Source organism: Salmo salar, chromosome ssa20 (assembly GCF_905237065.1).
Source record: "Salmo salar chromosome ssa20, Ssal_v3.1, whole genome shotgun sequence".
In the NCBI taxonomy this organism is placed as follows: Eukaryota; Metazoa; Chordata; class Actinopteri; order Salmoniformes; family Salmonidae; genus Salmo; species Salmo salar.
This window is the reverse complement of record NC_059461.1, coordinates 96,534,695-96,554,369: the sequence shown is the minus strand read 5'-3', so window position 1 is coordinate 96,554,369 and position 19,675 is coordinate 96,534,695. Positions and strand designations below refer to the sequence as shown.

The 19,675-nt window shown below is 42.4% G+C and overlaps 1 protein-coding gene across 2 annotated transcripts in view; it reads left to right on the top strand.

Annotated features, from left to right (window-relative positions):
* Nucleotides 1–19,675, top strand: part of LOC106581604 (EH domain-containing protein 2) — a 53,748-nt gene that overhangs the window by 7,644 nt on the left and 26,429 nt on the right. For both annotated transcript variants that reach the window (XM_014163736.2, XM_014163734.2), the window contains exons 2-3: nucleotides 1,957–2,521; nucleotides 5,200–5,376. In XM_014163736.2, the coding sequence (XP_014019211.1) occupies nucleotides 2,301–2,521; nucleotides 5,200–5,376 (398 nt within the window). In that variant the 5' untranslated portion in view covers nucleotides 1,957–2,300. The remainder of the gene's footprint in view (nucleotides 1–1,956; nucleotides 2,522–5,199; nucleotides 5,377–19,675) is intronic.

Here is a 19,675-nt window from a genome sequence, read left to right as displayed (position 1 = left end):
ATCATAGCCTTTCTATGCTAGGCCCCTATACAGTTCTACCTGTATGAGTATCATAGCCTTTCTATGCTAGGCCCCTGTATGAGTATCATAGCCTTTCTATGCTAGGCCCCTGTATGAGTATCATAGCCTTTCTATACTAGGCCCCTGTACAGTTCTACCTGTATGAGTATCATAGCCTTTCTATGCTAGGCCCCTGTATGAGTATCATAGCCTTTCTATGCTAGGCCCCTATACAGTTCTACCTGTATGAGTATCATAGCCTTTCTATGCTAGGCCCCTATACAGTTCTACCTGTATGAGTATCATAGCCTTTCTATACTAGGCCCCTATACAGTTCTACCTGTATGAGTATCATAGCCTTTCTATGCTAGGCCCTGTATGAGTATCATAGCCTTTCTATACTAGGCCCCTGTATGAGTATCATAGCCTTTCTATGCTAGGCCCCTGTATGAGTATCATAGCCTTTCTATGCTAGGCCCCTATACAGTTCTACCTGTATGAGTATCATAGCCTTTCTATACTAGGCCCCTATACAGTTCTACCTGTATGAGTATCATAGCCTTTCTATGCTAGGCCCCTGTATGAGTATCATAGCCTTTCTATGCTAGGCCCCTGTATGAGTATCATAGCCTTTCTATACTAGGCCCCTGTATGAGTATCATAGCCTTTCTATGCTAGGCCCCTGTATGAGTATCATAGCCTTTCTATGCTAGGCCCCTGTATGAGTATCATAGCCTTTCTATACTAGGCCCCTGTATGAGTATCATAGCTTTTCTATGCTAGGCCCCTGTATGAGTATCATGGCCTTTCTATGCTAGGCCCCTGTATGAGTATCATAGCCTTTCTATGCTAGGCCCCTGTATGAGTATCATAGCCTTTCTATGCTAGGCCCCTGTATGAGTATCATAGCCTTTCTATGCTAGGCCCCTGTATGAGTATCATAGCCTTTCTATACTAGGCCCCTATACAGTTCTACCTGTATGAGTATCATAGCCTTTCTATGCTAGGCCCCTGTATGAGTATCATAGCCTTTCTATGCTAGGCCCCTGTATGAGTATCATAGCCTTTCTATGCTAGGCCCCTGTATGAGTATCATAGCCTTTCTATACTAGGCCCCTGTATGAGTATCATAGCCTTTCTATGCTAGGCCCCTGTATGAGTATCATAGCCTTTCTATACTAGGCCCCTGTATGAGTATCATAGCCTTTCTATGCTAGGCCCCTGTATGAGTATCATAGCCTTTCTATGCTAGGCCCCTGTACGTTCCACCTGTATGAGTATCATAGCCTTTCTATGCTAGGCCCCTTACGTTCTCCTGTATGAGTATCATAGCCTTTCTATGCTAGGCCCCTGTATGAGTATCATAGCCTTTCTATGCTAGGCCCCTGTATGAGTATCATAGCCTTTCTATGCTAGGCCCCTGTATGAGTATCATAGCCTTTCTATGCTAGGCCCCTGTATGAGTATCATAGCCTTTCTATGCTAGGCCCCTGTATGAGTATCATAGCCTTTCTATGCTAGGCCGTTCACCTGTATGAGTATCATAGCCTTTCTATACTAGGCCCTACGTTCTACCTGTATGAGTATCATGGCCTTTCTATGCTAGGCCCCTGTATGAGTATCATAGCCTTTCTATGCTAGGCCCCTGTATGAGTATCATAGCCTTTCTATGCTAGGCCCCTGTATGAGTATCATAGCCTTTCTATACTAGGCCCCTGTATGAGTATCATAGCCTTTCTATACTAGGCCCCTGTACAGTTCCACCTGTATGTTCTGTGTGTGGAATGTGTTCTGAACATACTGTTTTTTAGGTTGTTTAATAGTAGTCTCCTCTCACTGGAAAATGGCACTGGAACATGTTGACAATTCATTTCGGATTTTCTTTTGCAGCAATGTGTCCGTGTTTCTCTAGAGACATGTTTATAATTGACATTTCATTCATTCCTTCTTTTTTAGGTCGTTCAGGAGTCAGAGTGGTCTCTATAGAAGAGGGAAGACCCAGACCAGAGCTCTAACATACTACAGACGTCACAGCCCTACAGTAACATACAGGACCATCTTCTGAGAGGAGGCTCAGAGGAGAAGAGCAACATTCACAAAAACACAGGAAATACCTGAAGACAGGTTCACCCTCAGAAAACAGATGTACACCGACAGACGCAACACGCACACTTCCACACACAGACAGATAACTCAAGGAACTCCCAAGCTCACTCATTCATCTAGTCAGGTCATTTCCTCTTGAAGGACAACAATCAATCAACCAACTGACAAATCAATCAACCTATCATCCAATCAGGATGTCTCGTTGGGGCCGTAAAGACGTGAAGAAGACTCCTGAGGTGATCAGGACAGTGACAGAGGGGTTAAAGTCTCTGTATCATCAGAAGCTCCTCCCCCTTGAGCAGCACTACGGTTTCCATGACTTCCACTCCCCCTCTCTGGAGGATGCAGACTTTGACAACAAACCCATGGTGCTGGTGGTGGGGCAGTACTCCACTGGAAAGACTAGCTTCATCAAGTAAGAGTTTAAACAGACAGCTTGGTGCATTCAACATGTAAATACTTCTTACAAAAACAAGTAGTGATGAAGTCAATCTCTTCTCGACTTTGAGCCAGGAGAGATTGACGTGTATATTAGCACTCAGTATACAATTAGCGGCCAACTGTGCTGCCCTGTTCACGCCAATTGTATTTTTCCTAAGTCCCTCTTTGTGGCACCTGACCACACGACTGGACAGGAGTCCAGGTGTGACTAAACTAGGGCCTGTAGGACCTGCCTTGTTGATAGCGTTGTTAAGAAGGTAGAAACTAGGGCCTGTAGGACCTGCCTTGTTGATAGCGTTGTTAAGAAGGTAGAAACTAGGGCCTGTAGGACCTGCCTTGTTGATAGTGTTGTTAAGAAGGTAGAAACTAGGGCCTGTAGGACCTGCCTTGTTGATAGCGTTGTTAAGAAGGTAGAAACTAGGGCCTGTAGGACCTGCCTTGTTGATAGCGTTGTTAAGAAGGTAGAAACTAGGGCCTGTAGGACCTGCCTTGTTGATAGCGTTGTTAAGAAGGTAGAAACTAGGGCCTGTAGGACCTGCCTTGTTGATAGCGTTGTTAAGAAGGTAGAAACTAGGGCCTGTAGGACCTGCCTTGTTGATAGCGTTGTTAAGAAGGTAGAAACTAGGGCCTGTAGGACCTGCCTTGTTGATAGCGTTGTTAAGAAGGTAGAAACTAGGGCCTGTAGGACCTGCCTTGTTGATAGCGTTGTTAAGAAGGTAGAAACTAGGGCCTGTAGGACCTGCCTTGTTGATAGTGCTGTTAAGACCAAAGGACAGATTTCCACCGGTCTAATGTCCATTGCTTGTGTTTCTTGGCCAAAGCAAGTCTCTTCTTCTTATTGGTGTCCTTTAGTAGTGGTTTCTTTGCAGCAATATGACCATGAAGGCCTGATTCACGCAGTCTCCTCTGTCTGTAGCTTGTGAGGTGTGGAAACACTGTTGCGCATTTTGTTTTGTTGCTTTTTGTGCTGTTTCTCTGTCTGCGTGCTACATGTTGCTTGTTCTTTGGTTGATCTGTCTGTGTGCTGTCTGATTGCTACGTATTGCTTGTTCTATGTCGCTTTGCTTGTGCTCACTGCTCATTGTTTGTCTGTATGGTTTAGTGTAATTGTTTAAAAAAATTATTATTTTTTTTTAAAATCTTTATTTTAACTGGGAAAACAGACTGAGACCTGGATCTCTTTTACGGCTGTGCCCCGTGTAAACATGTTGACATGTACAGTTTTAGGCATACAGACAAGAACATTTCAAACATACAAAACAAAGACACAATTCAACAGAAACAATCACAGACAACATCATATTAATCCTCCATAACATTTTTGAAATGGGCAAGGGACACCAGAGTGTCTAACTGAAGTTGGATCTGCAGTTTGTTCCATAAATAAGGTGCAAAGGAACTAAAGGCACTCCTACCCAACTCTGTGGAGACCGCAGGAGTCTCTAATGTAATCCACATCTGTGATCTGCTTTTAAAATGTGTATATCTAGTGGAAATGAATGATGATATATATGGAGGTAGTTTTAAAATAAGTGCTTTATAAATAAACAAGAGAGCATGTTGCTCTCGCCTCACAGATAGAGAGGCCCTACCCACATGTTGATATAGGATACAGTGATGAGTTTTGTAACTATCACCCGTGATAAACCTGAGTGCACAATGATAAATAGCATCCAGTGGTTTTAATGTGTTTGCCGATGCATGCATATAGATAATATCACCATAATCTAAAACGGACATAAAAGTAGCCTGCACAATTTGTTTTCTATTTACAGAAGACAGACAAGCCCTGTTTCTGTAAAGGAACCCTATCTTGAATTTGAGCTTTTTTCCCAATTCAGTAACATGTTTTTTAAAAGAAATCCTATCATCTAACCATACCCCTAAATATTTATATGCAGAGACCTGTTTGATTTGAGTACCATCCAAGCTAGTGATTACAAAAGTGTTTCTAACTGAGAGTTTAGACCTAGAGAAAAACATGACATTTGTTTTCTTAGCGTTTATCTGCCCAGGGACTGCGGTTGAAAATTAGCTGGCTGGCTAAAACCGGCACTTTTACTGAAACGTTGATTAATGTGCACTGTCCCTGTAAAAATAAACTCAAACTTAATTCCTCATAAACCCACAGGGATTTAACAGATTAATGACATTTTCTTAATGGGTGCTTATTAGTAACTGGAATAAGCAATTTCATAAATGTGTCAAGTGCAGCATCTGGTTGCTCTAGCAAATATTATTTATCATCAACATAGGAATCACTACAAAAGTTATTGTATGACCTGTTATACACTTTGGTTTTCCTAGATATGGCTACTATATTGTGATCACTACATCCTATGGCTTTGGATACTGCTTTAAAGCAGATTTCTCAAGCAGTTTCATCAAGTAAACATTCAGATATACAGTAGCTGTCAAGTTTATTACAGGGACAGATATTTTTCCTGAATGTTTTTTTAAATCTGTGTTATACTTCAAAACAAACATTGCTTTGTAATGTTTTGTTAAGCTCCTGCTCTAATGTGTGCGTCTGGCTAACGTGGTGGTATTTGTTTCTGTGTGAGTCAGATAAAAACCCTGATTTAAGGCTACACGCCGAAACACATTGGTTTTAACAATAGAGTTTAATGTGAATATGTTCCTCTCCCTCAGGTATGTGTTGGAGCAGGATATCCCAGGAAGCAGGATAGGACCAGAACCCACCACTGACTGTTTCACAGCCATCATGCACGGTGAGGTGGAGGGGGTTATCCCAGGCAACGCTCTCATCGTTGACCCCAACAAACCCTTCCGCAATCTCAACCCCTTCGGAAACACCTTCCTGAACAGGTGAGTACAGGACAAAATCCATAATGAATGTTTTTGAATATTCTAGAATGGTCCTTCTGAAGGAAGGGGGAGATGAGGATGAAAAATGAGAGAAACTGAGCCAATGAGAACCACCCCCTGCCCTCACCACCTCCTCCAATGAAAGGAGAGCCAGGAAGGGAGAGAACAGAAAATCTGTTTATTGCTCTATGGAATCTCAAGTGTCCGTCCCAAATTTCAGAGTGGGGAGTGACTTGAGAAAGGGAGCGATATCTGGCGTTACGGGGCTGAATCACCCTGAGGTACTTTCCTCTGCTCTAGTGTGTTTATCCTGTTGTCTGGGATGCCCTATTTCAGAGGGATACCTTCTATTGAGGCAAGCTGTGGCAGCTATGTTTGTTGTTGTACTGAAGCCATACCAACTATAGGAGTCGGACACTAGAATTACTGAAGCCATACCAACTATAGGAGTCGAACACTAGAATTACTGAAGCCAACCCAGACAGAAATCACGTCAGAGACTCAACCCACTCAAGTGACACACCCCTCTTAGGGACGGCATGGAAGAACACCAGTAAGCCAGTGACTCAGCCCCTGTAACAGGGTTAGAGGCAGAGAATCCCAGTGGAGAGAGGGGAACCAGCCAGGCAGAGAAAGCAAGGGAGGTTCGTTGCTCCAGTACCTTTCCGTTCACCTTCACACCCCTGGGCCAGACTACACTCAATCATAGGACCTACTGAAGAGATGAGTCTTCAATAAAGACTTGAAGGTTGGGACCGAGTCTGAATCTCTCACATGGTTAGGCAGACCATTCCATAAAAATGGAGCTGTATAGGAGAAAGCCCTGCCTCCAGCTGTTTGCTTAGAAATTCTAGGGACAATGAGGCCTGCGTCTTGTGACCGTAGCGTACGTGTAGGTATGTACGGCAGGACCAAATCGGAAAGATGGATAGATAGGCGCAAGCCCTTGTAATGCTTTGCAGGTTAGCAGTAACTGAAATGTATTTAGTGCTTTATCTAGGTAGCCGGAAAGAGAGCATTGCAGTTGTCTAATCTAGAAGTGACAAAAGCATGGATACATTTTTCTGCATCATTTTTGGACAAAACGTTTCAGATTTGTGCAATGTTATGTAGATGGATAAAAGCTGTCCTTGAAACAGTCTTGAAATGTTCGTCAAAAGAGAGATCAGGGCCCAGAGTTATGCCGAGGTCCTTCAGTTTTTTATTTGAGACTGTACAACCATCAAGATTAATTGTCAGATCAAACAGCAGATCTCTTTGTTTCTTGGGACCTAGAACAAGCATCTCTGTTTTGTCCGAGTTTAAAAGTTAGACATTTGCCGTCATCCACTTGCTTATGTCTGAAACACAGGCTTCCAGGGAGGGAAATTTTGGGGCTTCACCATGTTTCATCAAAATGTACAGCTGTGTATCGTCCGCATAGCAGTGAACGTTAACACTATGTTTCCGAATGACATCACCAAGAGGTAAAATATACAGTGAAAATAATAGAGCTCCATCAACGGAACCTTGAGGAACACCGAAATTTACTGTTGATTTTTCAGAGGACAAACCATCCACAGAGACAAACTGATATCTTCCCGACAGATACGATCTAAACCAGGCCAGAACTTGTCCGTGTAGACCAATTTGGGTTTCCAATCTCTCCAAAAGAATGTGGTGATCGACGGTATCAAAAGCAGGACAAGGACAGATGCAGAGCCTTGATCTGATGCCATTAAAAGGTTTACCACCTTCACGAGAGCATTCTCAGTGCAACAGCTTTTTCAAATGTTTGAGAAGAATGGGAGATTTGATATAGGCTGATAGTTTTTTATATTTTCTGGGTCAAGGTTTGGCTATTTCAAGAGGCATTATTACTGCCACTTTTAGTGTGTTTGGTACACATCCGGTGGATAGGGAGCCGTTTATTATGTTCAACATAGGAGGGCCAAGCACAGGAAGCAGCTCTTTCAGTAGTTTAGTTGGAATAGGGTCCAGTATGCAGCTTGACGGTTTAGAGGCCATGACTATTTTCATCAATGTGTCAAGAGATATAATACTAAAAAACTTGAGTGTCTCCCTTGAGCCTAGGTCCTGGCAGTGTTGTGCAGACTCGGGACAATTGAGCTTTGGAGAAATGCGCAGATTTAAAGGAGTCCGTAATTTGCTTTCTAATGATCATGATCTTTTCCTCAAAGAAGTTTATGAATTTCACTGCTGAAGTGAAAGCCATCCTCTCTTGGGGAATGCTGCTTTTCAGTTAGCTTTGCGACAGTATCAAAACAAAATTTAGGATTGTTCTTATTCTCCTCAATTAAGTTGGAAAATAAGATTATCGAGCAGCAGTGAGGGCTCTTCGATACTGCACGGTACTGTCTTTCCAAGCTAATAGGGAAGACTTAGTTTGGTGTAGTGCCATTTCCGTTACAATTTTCTGGAAGCTTGCTTCAGAGCTCGTGTATTTTCTGTATACCAGGGAGCTAGTTTCTTATGACAAATGTTTTTAGTTTTTAGGGGTGCGACTGCATCTAGGGTATTACGCAAGGTTACAGTTAGTTCCTCAGTTTGGTGGTTAACTGATTTTTGTACTCTGACGTCCTTGGGTAGGTGGAGGGAGTCTGGAAGGGCATCTAGGTATCTTTGGGTTGTCTGAGAATTTATAGCATAGCTTTTTTTATAGCACAGAATATTATCTGCCATGACTACAAGGTCCGATAGGAATTCAGTGAGGAATGCTGTATACGACCCAGGAGGCCTGTAAACAGTAGCTATAAAATGTGATTGAGTAGGCTGCATAGATTTCATGACTAGAAGCTCAAAAGACAGAAACGCAGTCATTTATTTTTTTGTAAATTGAAATTTGTTATCGTAAATGCTAATAACACCTCTGCCTTTGCGGGATGCACGGGGGATATGGTCACTAGTGTAACCAGGATGTGAGGCCTCATTTAACACAGTAAATTCACCAGGCTTAAGCCATGTTTCAGTCAGGCCCAATCACATCAAGATTATGATCAGTGATTTGTTCATTGACTTTAACTGACTTAAGTAGCCCTATTTTGAGATCTGAGATATCACAATCTCTTTCAATAATGACAGGAATGGAGGAGGTCTTTATTCCAGTGAGATTGCAAGGCGAACACTGCCTTGTTAAATTTTGCCCATCCTAGATGGAGGCACAGACACGGTCACAATGGGGATAGCTGAGCTTACTACACTGACTGTGCTAGTGGCTGACTCCCCTAAGCTGGCAGGCTGGCTATCTCATTGTGGAGCTAGAGGAGTTAGAGCACTGTCTATGTTCGTAGATAAGATGAGAGCACCCCTCCAGCTAGGATGGAGTCCATCACTCCTCAGCAGGCCAGGCTTGGTCCTGTTTGTAGGTGAGTCCCAGAAAGAGGGCCAATTATCTACAAATTCTATCTTTTGGGAAGGGCAGAAAACCGTTTTCAACCAGCGATTGAGTTGTGAGACTGCTGTAGAGCTCATCACTCCCCCTAACTGGGAGGGGGCCAGAGACAATTAATCGATGCCGACACATCTTTCTAGCTGATTTACACGCTGAAGCTATGTTGCGCTTGGTGACCTCTGACTGTTTCATCCTAACATCGTTGGTGCCGACGTGGATAACAATATCTCTATACTCTCTACACTCGCCAGTTTTAGCTTTAGCCAGCACCGTCTTTAGATTAGCCTTAACGTCGGTAGCCCTGCCCCCTGGTAAACAGTGTATGATCGCTGGATGATTCTTTTTAAGTCTAATATTGTGGGTAATGGAGTCGCCAATGACTAGAGTTTTCAATTTGTCAGAGCTAACGGTGGGAGGCTTCGGCATCTCAGACTACGTAACGGGAGGAGTAGAGAAGGCTCGGCCTCTGACTCGTTGCTTAATGGGGTGAACTGGTTGAAAGTTTCTGTCGGCTGAATGAGTGACACCGGTTGAGCATTCCTACAGCGTTTCCCTCCAGAATCCATGAGAAAGTTGTCCGGCTGCGGGGACCGTGCGAGGGGATTTCTACTACAATCTGTACTTACTGGTGGCACAGACACTGTTTCATCCTTTCCTACACTGAAATTACCCTTGCATAACGATTGCGTCTGAAGCTGGGCTTGCAGCACAGCTATCCTCGCCGTAAGGCGATCGTTCTCCTGTATATTATTAGTACAGTGACTGCAATTAGAAGGCATCATGTTAATGTCACTACTTAGCTTCGGCTGGTGGAGGTCCTGAGGAACCATGTCCAGGGTGAAAAAGTAGAGTGGGGGAAAAAATGTAAATCTAAAACGGTAATTAAAAACCGTAAAGTTGGTATCTAGCAAAGTAATGCTAGCAACAAAATGCACAGCAGCACGTAAACAAGTCCACAAGTTGTGACAGGAAATGACGTCATAATATCAACTGTAGGAGTCGAACACTAGACCTGCAGAAGCCGTATCTACCGTAGGAGTCGGTTCGATGTTACCTTTAGGCACATATATGGGACCAGCCTACACGCCTAACCATAAACATCAGACTAGGAAGGACAGTGCAAATCGTAGATCAGAGTGTAGTTGGTAACTTCATCTCTCTCTTGCTCTAAGGAGGCTTCAACCAGCATGCCCTCTCGCTCTCTCTCGCCCTCATCCTCGCCGTCTCTCTCTCTCGCCCTCATCCTCGCCGTCTATCTCTCTCTCTTTCTCACCGTCTCTCTCTCTCGCCCTCATCCTCACCGGCTCTCTCTCTCGCCCTCATCCTCACTGTCTCTCTCTCTCTCGCCCTCTCTCTCTCAATTCAAAGGGCTTTATTGGCATGGGAAACATATGTTTACATTGCCAAAGCAAGTGAAATAAATAATTAAAAGTTAAATGCACAATAAAAAATCAACGGTAAACACTACATTTACAAAATTGCCAAAAGAATAAAGACATTTCAAGTGTCATATTATGTCTTTATACAGTGTTGTAATGATGTGCAAATAGTTAAAGTACAAAAGGGAAAATAAATATGGGTTGTATTTACAATGGTGTTTGTTCTTCACTGGTTGCCCTTTTTCTTGTGGCAACAGGTCACACATCTTGCTGCTGTGATGTCACACTGTGGTATTTCACCCAGTATATATGGGAGTTTATCAAAATTGGATTTGTTTTCAAGTTCTTTGTGGATCTGTGTATCTGAGGGAAATATGTGTCTCTAATATGGTCATACATTTGGCAGGAGGTTAGGAAGTACAACTCAGTTTCCACCTCATTTTGTGGCCAGTGTGCACATAGCCTATCTTCTCTTGAGAGCCAGGTCTGCCAACAACATTCTAGTTTGCTCATTTTTTTTTTGTTAATTCTTTCCAATGTGTCAAGTAATTCTCTTTTTGTTTTCTCATGATTTGCTTGGGTCTAATTGTGTTGCTGTCCTGGGGCTCTGTGGGGTCTGTTTGTGAACAGAGCCCCAGGACCAGCTTGCTTAGTGGTCTCTTCTCCAGGTTCATCTCTCTGTCGGTGAGGGCTTTGTTATGGAAGGTTTGGGAATCACTTCCTTTTAGGTGGTTGTAGAATTTAACGGCTCTTTTCTGGATTTTGATAATTAGCGTGTATCGGCCTAATTCTGCTCTGCATGCATTATTTGGTGTTTTACATTGTACACTGAGGATATGTTTGCAGAATTCTGCATGCAGAGTCTCAATTTGGTGTATGTCCCATTTTGTGAATTCTTGTTTGGTGAACGGACCCCGGACCTCACAACCATGAAGGGCAATGGGTTTCAGAACTGATTCAAGTGTTTTTAGCCAGATCCTAATTGGTATGTCAAAAATTGTTCCTTTTGATGGCGTAGACTTCTTGCCTTGTCTCTCAGATCGTTCACAGCTTTGTGGAAGTTACCTGTGATGCTGATGTTTAGGCCGAGGTATGAATAGTTTGCTCTAGGGCAATGGCGTCTAGATGGAATTTGTATTTGTGCTCCTGGCAACTGGACCTTTTTGTCTGTCTCTCTCCCATAATTGGTATGTCACATTTTATGTTCCTTTTGATGGCATAGAAGGCCCTTCTTGCCTTGTCTCTCAGATCGTTCACAGCTTTGTGGAAGTTACCTGTGGCGCTGATGTTTAGGCCGAGGTACGTATCATTTCTTTTTTTTGTGCTCTAGATGCTACTGGAAGGATGGAATTTGTATTTGTGGTCCTGGAAACTGGACCTTTTTCGGAACACCAGTATATTTGTCTTACTGAGATTTACTGTCAGGGCCCAGGTCTGACAGAATCTGTGCAGAAGATCTAGGTGCTGCTGTAGGCCCTCCTTGGTTGGGGACAGAAGCACCAGATCATCAGCAAACAGTAAACATTTGACTTCAGATTCAAGTAGGGTGAGGCCGGGTGCTGCAGACTGTTCCAGTGCCCTCGCCAATTCATTGATATTCACTATCGGTCAAAAGTTTTAGAACACGTACTCATTTAAGACATGAAGGTCACTCAATACGGAAAATTTCATGAATTTAAGGTTCTCATGAGGACCGCCACAGGAATGGAAGACTCAGAGTTACCTCTGCTGCAGAGGATTTCATTAGAGTTACCAGCCTCAAAGTTCAGCCCAAATAAATGCTTCACAGAGTTCAAGTAGCACACACATCTCAACATCAACTGTTCAGAGAAGACTGTGTGAATCAGACCTTCATGGTCGAATTGTTGCAAAGAAACCACTAGTAAAGGACACCGATAAGAAGAGACTTGCTTGGGCCAAGAAACACGAGCAATGGACATTAGACTGGTGGAAATCTGTCCTTTGGTCTGATGAGTCCAAGAGATTTTTGGTTCCAACCACCGTGTCTTTGTGAGACTCGGTGTGGGTGAACGGATGATCTCTGCATATGTATTTCCCACTGTAAAGCATGTAGGAGGAGGTGTGGGTGTCTTTGCTGGTAACACTGTCTGTGATTTATTTAGAATTCAAGGCACACTTAACAAGCATGGCTACCACAGCATTCTGCAGCGTTACGCCATCACATCTGGTTTTGGCTTAGTGGGACTATCATTTGTGATTGAGTTTATTTATTTTTACTGGGAGAGTGCACATTAATCAACGTTTCAATAAAAGTGACGGTTTTAACCGCAGTCCCTGGGCAGGTTATTAAAAACAATTACAATACAGACAATCAATGAGCAGTGAGCACACGCAGAGCAACATAGGACAAGCAAGACGTAGCATACAGACAGAGCAATATAGAACAAGCAAGATGCAACATGGCACAAAAAGCAACAAGACAAAATCCATAAAAGCAACAAAGTGTTTCCACACCTCACAAGCTATAGACAACAGGCAACATGGAAAGCGGCAATACACAGCTAGGGATTATGTTCACATCTGATTGACCTTTAGCCATGTCTTCATGTTTTTTTGTGAAAGTGTGATAGGTGGTGCAGTTATGTGTGTCTGATGGCAGTGTATTCCAGACATGGGAAGCTCTCACAGAGAAAGCAGATTTACTAAAGGTGCTTTTCCTTAAGGGAACTATACAGTCACCTCTCATGGCAGACCTTGTGGATCTGCTGCCATATGTTTGGGTTTTCTGTTTAACAAAAATACTGAGTGGAGGAGGAGCCAGGCCATTTAGGATCTGGAATACAAGACATGTGTCGTTGTATTGCACAAGATTTTCCCAACTCAGGAGCTCAAGCTTTCTGAGGATGTAACAGTAATGATGGCTATTGGGCTTCCTATCAAGCACTTTGAGAGCCTGTTTATAGACAGACTGAATGGGTTTTATGTTGTACAGCAAGCTTGGGCCCAACTAGTCAAGCAGTATGTTAAGTACAGTTTTGCTACCTCTGTAGTCAAACAATTTCATATAAATCAGAAATTAGCTAGGTTGAATTTGGTTATTTGAATTACCTTTTTCACCTGCTTTTTAAAAGAGAGGTTGGAATCAAGTATGATGCCAAGGTACTTAAAATCAGATACCACCTGGAGCTTCTCCCCTGATACACAGACATCTGGTTCAGTAGCATCAGATACCACCTGGAGCTTCTCCCCTGATACACAGACATCTGGTTCAGTAGCATCAGATACCACCTGGAGCTTCTCCCCTGATACAGACATCTGGTTCAGTAGCATCAGATACCACCTGGAGCTTCTCCCCTGATACACAGACATCTGGTTCAGTAGCATCAGATACCACCTGGAGCTTCTCTGTTATGCCCTGACCTTAGAGAGCAGCTTTATTTCTCTATTTGGTTAGGTCAGGGTGTGATGTGGGGTGGGCATTCTATGTTATCTATTTCTTTGTTTTGGCCGAGTAGGGTTCCCAATCAGAGGCAGCTGTTTATCGTTGTCTCTGATTGGGAATCATACTTAGGCAGCCTTTTCCCACCTGTGTTTGTGGGTAGTTGTTTTCTGTTTTGTTATTTGTACCTGACAGAACTGTGCGCTTTCGTTTTTCCCGTATGTTATTTGGTTTGAGTGTTTTTTTGAGAATAAAGATCATGAACACTTACCACGCTGCGCTTTGGTCCACTCCTTCCGACGAAACCCGGTACATTCTCCCCTGACACATAGACATCTGGCTCAGTAGCATCTGTTGCCCTCTTTGTGAAGAACATGCAGACAGTTTTTTTTTTCACATTGAGATGCAAACATGAGTCACTGAGCCACTTTGTAACCTGGACCATTACAGAAGTGAGTTCTTGTGCAGCTTGTTGTTTGCTCTTTGCATGCACATATATCACTGTATCATCTGCATACATTTGAACTACAGACCCAGTACAGACAGAAGGTAGATCATTAATGTACAGGCTGAACAGGAGGGGCCCCAGTATTGACCCTTGGGGCACGCCCACATCATAGCTAAGAGTGGGCGACAGCTCATTGCTCACTCTAACACACAGAGTTCTGCCTTCAAGGTATGATTTCATCCATTTCAAGGCACCGGGGGAAAAGTTGAACTTGGACAATTTTGTGATGAGAATCTCAGTATCAAAAGCCTTCTTTAGGTCCAGAAACACAGCCCCAACAATGAACCCTTTGTTCATCTTCGACTTCACATTTTCCAGAAGAAACCAGTTGGCTGTTTCTGTGGAGTGTTTCATTCTGAAGCCAACAGGACAATGACCCAACAAACCTCCAGACTGTGCAAGGGCTATTTGACCAAGAAGGAGAGTGATGGAGTGCTGCATCAGATGACCTGGCCTCCACAATCACCTGACCTCAACTAAATTGAGATGCTTTGGGATGAGTCGGACCACAGTGAAGGAAAAGCAGCCAACAAGTGCTCAGCATATGTGGGAACTCCTTCAAGACTGTTGGAAAAGCATTCCAGGTGAAGCTGGTTGAGAAAATGCCAAGAGTGTGCAAAGCTGTCATCAAGGCAAAGGGTGGCTATTTGAAGTATTTCAAATATAAAATATATTTAGATTTTGTTTAACACTTTTTTTGCTTACTACATGATTCCGCTATGTGTTATTTCATAGTTTTGATGTCTTCACTATTATTCTACAATGTAGAGAATTGTAAAAATAAAGAAAAACCCTTAAATTAGTAGGTGTGTCCAAACTTGCATAAAGAAGTTCCTCCTCCTGTAATTTGTCCTTCATATGAGTCGTTCTGTACAGCTGTCGGTTAGTGGAGATGGAGGAGACTGAAACAAAAACATATGCTTAAAAGTTCTTTACTTCCTCTTTCAAAATATCCTTTGGTGAATCATGGGTAACTCCATCCTTTGTAACAAGTTTCAGTAAATTTATTTTTGGTAGCATTTCTATGTTGAAGATTTAAAAAATAATTTGGTGCATTTTCCCCCATATTCCATCCAGTTCGCTTTATTTTTATAATATATTACACTGGATCTTTCTTGAATAAGTTCCACCATTTCTTTTTGTTTTTCCTCTAACTTATTCTGTGCCTCTATGCTACAGTTTTTATTGCTATCTATCTGTACTGTTAGTCCTTCCATTTCCTTTGTTTATATGGACTCTTTTGACAAATTGCTATTGTTTTATAGATGAGTACTGAATTGCATGGCCTCTAAAATCACATTTTAAAAGTGTTCCATACAATAAGGGGATCTGCTGTACCTATGTTATGTCGGAAAAAGTAAGTTGTAAATGATTTTGTCCTAGTTAAAAACAAGTTATGGTCCAGTAGGCCAATATCCTCGCCTATGTGGAAATTCAGTAAGAGTAATGTATATGCCAATTAATTGATGGTCTGACTGCATTCTGTCCCCTATCAACACTTTTTAAACTTTTGGTGTCAGAGAGAATGACATAAGAAAGGTGCCAAGAGAACTAGCTTGATTAAGCCTCTGCCATGTACAGTTGAAGTCGGAAGTTTATATACACCTCAGCCAAATGCATTTAAACTCAGTTTTTCACAATTCCTGACATTTAAGTAAAAATTCCCTGTTTTAGGTCAGTTAGGATCACCACTTTATTTTAAGAATGTGAAATGTCAGAATAATAGTAGAGAGAATGATTTATTTCAGCTTTTATTTATTTCATCACATTCCCAGTGGGTCAGAAGTTTACATACACTCAATTAGTATTTGGTAGCCTTGCCTTTAAATTGTTAAACTTGGGTCAAACGTTTCGGGTAGCCTTCCACAAGTTTCCCACAATAAGTTGGGTGAATTTTTGCCCAGTTCTCCTGACAGAGCTGGTATAACTGAGTCAGGTTTGTAGGCCTCCTTGCTCGCACTCACTTTTTCAGTTCTGCACACAGACTTTCTATGGGATTGAGGTCAGGGCTTTGTGATGGCCACTCCAATACCTTGACTTTGTTGTCCTTAAGCCATTTTGCCACAACTTTGGAAGTTTGCTTGGGGTCATTGTCCATTTGAAAGACCCATTTGCGACCAAGCTTTAACTTCCTGATTGATGTCCTTAGATGTTGCTTAAATATATCCACATCATTGTCCTTCTTCATGATGCCATCTATTTTGTGAAGTGCACCAGTCCCTCCTGCAGCAAAGCACCCCCACAACATGATGCTGCCAACCTCGTGCTTCACGGTTGGGATGGTGTTCTTCGGCTTGCAAGCCTCCCCCTTTTCCCTCCAAACATAACGATAGTCATTATGGCCAAACAGTTCTATTTTTCTTTTTCTTTTTCATCACACCAGAGGAAATTTCTCAAAAGTACGATCTTTGTCCCCATGTGCAGTTGCAAACCGTAGTCTAGCTTTTTTACGGCAGTTTTGGAGCAGTAGCTTCTTCCTTGCTGAGCGGCCTTTCAGGTTATGTCGATATAGTACTCGTTTTACTGTGGATACAGATACTTTTGTACCGTTTCCTCCAGTATCTTCACAAGGTCCTTTGCTGTTGTTCTGGGATTGATTTTCACTTTTTTACACCAAAGTACGTTCATTTCTAGGAGACAGAACACGTCTCCTTCCTGAGCGGTATGACGGCTGCGTGGTCCCATGGTGTTTATACTTGCGTACTATTGTTTGTACAGATGAATGTGGTACCTTCAGATGTTTGGAAATTGTTCCCAAGGATGAACCAGACTTATGGAGGTCTATAATATTTTTCTGAGGTCTTGGCTGATTTCTTTTGATTTTCCCATGATGTCAAGCAAAGAGGCACTGCGTTTGAGGATAGGCTTTCAAATACATCCACAGGTATACCTCCAATTGACTCAAATGATGTCAATTAGCCTTTAAGAAGCTTCTAAAGCCATGACATCATTTTCTGGAATTGTCCAAGCTGTTTAAAGGCACAGTCAACTCAGTGTATGTAAACTTCTGACCCACTGGAATTGTGATACAGTGAAATAATCTGTCTGTAAACAATTGTTTGAAAAATTACTTGTCATGCACAAAGTAGATGTCCTAACCGACTTGCCAAAACTATAGTTTGTTAACAAGAAAGTGGTTGAAAAACGAGTTTGACTCCAACCTAAGTGTATGTAAACTTCTGACTTCAACTGTATATCTCACTAGGTCAGGATATTAAACCTCCATGTATACCTCATTAGGTCAGGATATTAAACCTCCTCCATATATCCACTAGTTCGAATATATTTGTGATTTCCTTAAGAGCATGAGAGATTGTGTGTAGTGTGATTTCCTTTATGGTCCATTGAGGTATTTAAAACAGTATTATAGTCTAGTGTTGCTTGTAGGGTTGATGCATTATTATATATTTTCAAAGAAGCCAGGATCATCATTATTTGGACCGTATAGGTTAATGAGCCATATCTGTTTATGGTCCAATAACATATTTAAAATAATCCATCTAACTTGTGGATCTGTATGGACAATTTGCACATTTGGATCAAAATTACTGTTAATTAATATCGTCACCCCTTTTGAATTTCTTTACACATGAGAGAAATATATATTGTCCCCCCCATTCCTTTTTCAACACAACTTCATCTAAAATTGTTGAATGAGTTTCCTGTAAACAATATATATTATATTCCTTCTCTTTTAGCCAGGTAAATACTGATCGTCTGTTCTTATTATCTGCTAGGCCATTACAATTATAACTGGCTATACTTATTTCACCACTTACCATAATGAGACACAACTTTCAATTCTATTTATCAAAATATATGATTGTAAACTCACTATTAAAAAGTACCATAGTGATTGAGTGTCCATATAGCTGTACCATTATATTGGCATTGCTATTAACTAAATTCCAAGATGGCGCCGACAGAAAGGGATGCCTCGCTTCTAGTCTTTAGGAAACTTTGCAGTATATTGTTTTTACATTGTTAGCCCAGAAAATCTTAAGTGTTATTACATACAGCCTGGAAGAACTATTGGATATCAGACCGACATCAACTTACCACCACTACAACCAGGAATACGACTTCCCCTAATCGGATCCTTTTTCTGAACCACCCAGTGCATTTTAACTGATTCCAGAGACTGACCCAAAACAACGCCGCCAGAGAAGAGGAAGACGGAGCGGTCTTCTGGTCAGACTTCGGAGGCGTGCACACCACCCACCACTTCTGAGTATATTACTTGCTAATGTCCAGTCTCTAGATAACAAGGTCGACAAAATCAGGGCATGGGTTGCTTTACGGAGAGACATCTGGGATTATAACATACTCAGTTTCACGAAAACATGGCTCTCTCGGGATATACTGTCGGAGTCGACACAGCCACCTGGATTCTTTGTACGTCGCGCCGACAGGAATAAACATCACTTCGGGAAGAAGGGGGTGTATGTTTTCATGATTAATGAGTCATGGTGTAATTGTAACAACATACAGGAACTCAAGTCCTTTTGTTCCTTATTATCTCCCAAGGGAATTATCATCCGGTTATTGTCACAGCCGTGTCCATCCCCCCTCAAGCTGATACCATGATGGCCCTCAAGGAACTTTACTGGACTTTATGCAAACTGGAAACCAAATATCCTGAGGCTGCATTTATTGTAGCTGGGGATTTTAACAAAGCACATTTGAGAACAAGACTACCTAAATTTTTATCAGCATATTGACTGTAGCACTCACCCTTGAAAAACGCTGGATCACTGCTACTCTAACTTCCGCGACGCATACAAGGACCTCCCCCCGCCCTCCTTTTCGGCAAATCTGGAGTCACAATTCAACAGCTCAGACACGAGACATATGTGGCGGGGTCTACAGACAATCACGGACTACAAACGGAAAACCAGCCACGCCACGGACACCAATGTCTTGCTTCCAGACAAACTAAACTCCATCTTTGCCCGCTTTGAGGGTAATATAGTGCCACTGACGCAATCTGCTACCAAGGACTGCGGGCTCTCCTTCTCCGTAGCCAACATTTTAAATGTGTTATCCCTCGCAAGGCTGCCGGCCCAGACGGCATCCCTAGCCATATCCTCAGACCATGCGCAGACCAGCTGGCTAGTGTGTTTACAGACATATTCAATCGCTCCCTATCCCAGTCTACTGTCCCCACTTGCTTCAAGATGTCCACCATTGTTCCTGTACCCAAGAATGCAAAAGTAACTGAACTAAATGACTATTGCCCCATAGCACTCACTTCGGTCATCATGAAGTGCTTTGAGAGGCTAGTCAAGGATCATATCATCTCCACCTTACCTATCACCCTAGAACCATTTCAGTTTGCTTACCACCCCAATAGGTCCACAGACAATGCAATTGCCATCACACTGCACACTGCCCTATCCCATCTGGAAAGAGCAATACCTAGGTAAGAATGCTATTCATTGACTACAGCTCAGCATTCAACACCATAGTACGCTCCAAGCTCTGTAGGCGATGGCTTTGTTATGGAAGGTTTGGAAATCACTTCCTTTTAGGTGGTTGTAGAATTTAACGGCTCTTTTTTTGGATTTTGATAATTAGGGGGTATTGGCCTAATTCTGCTCAGCATGCATTATTTGGTGATT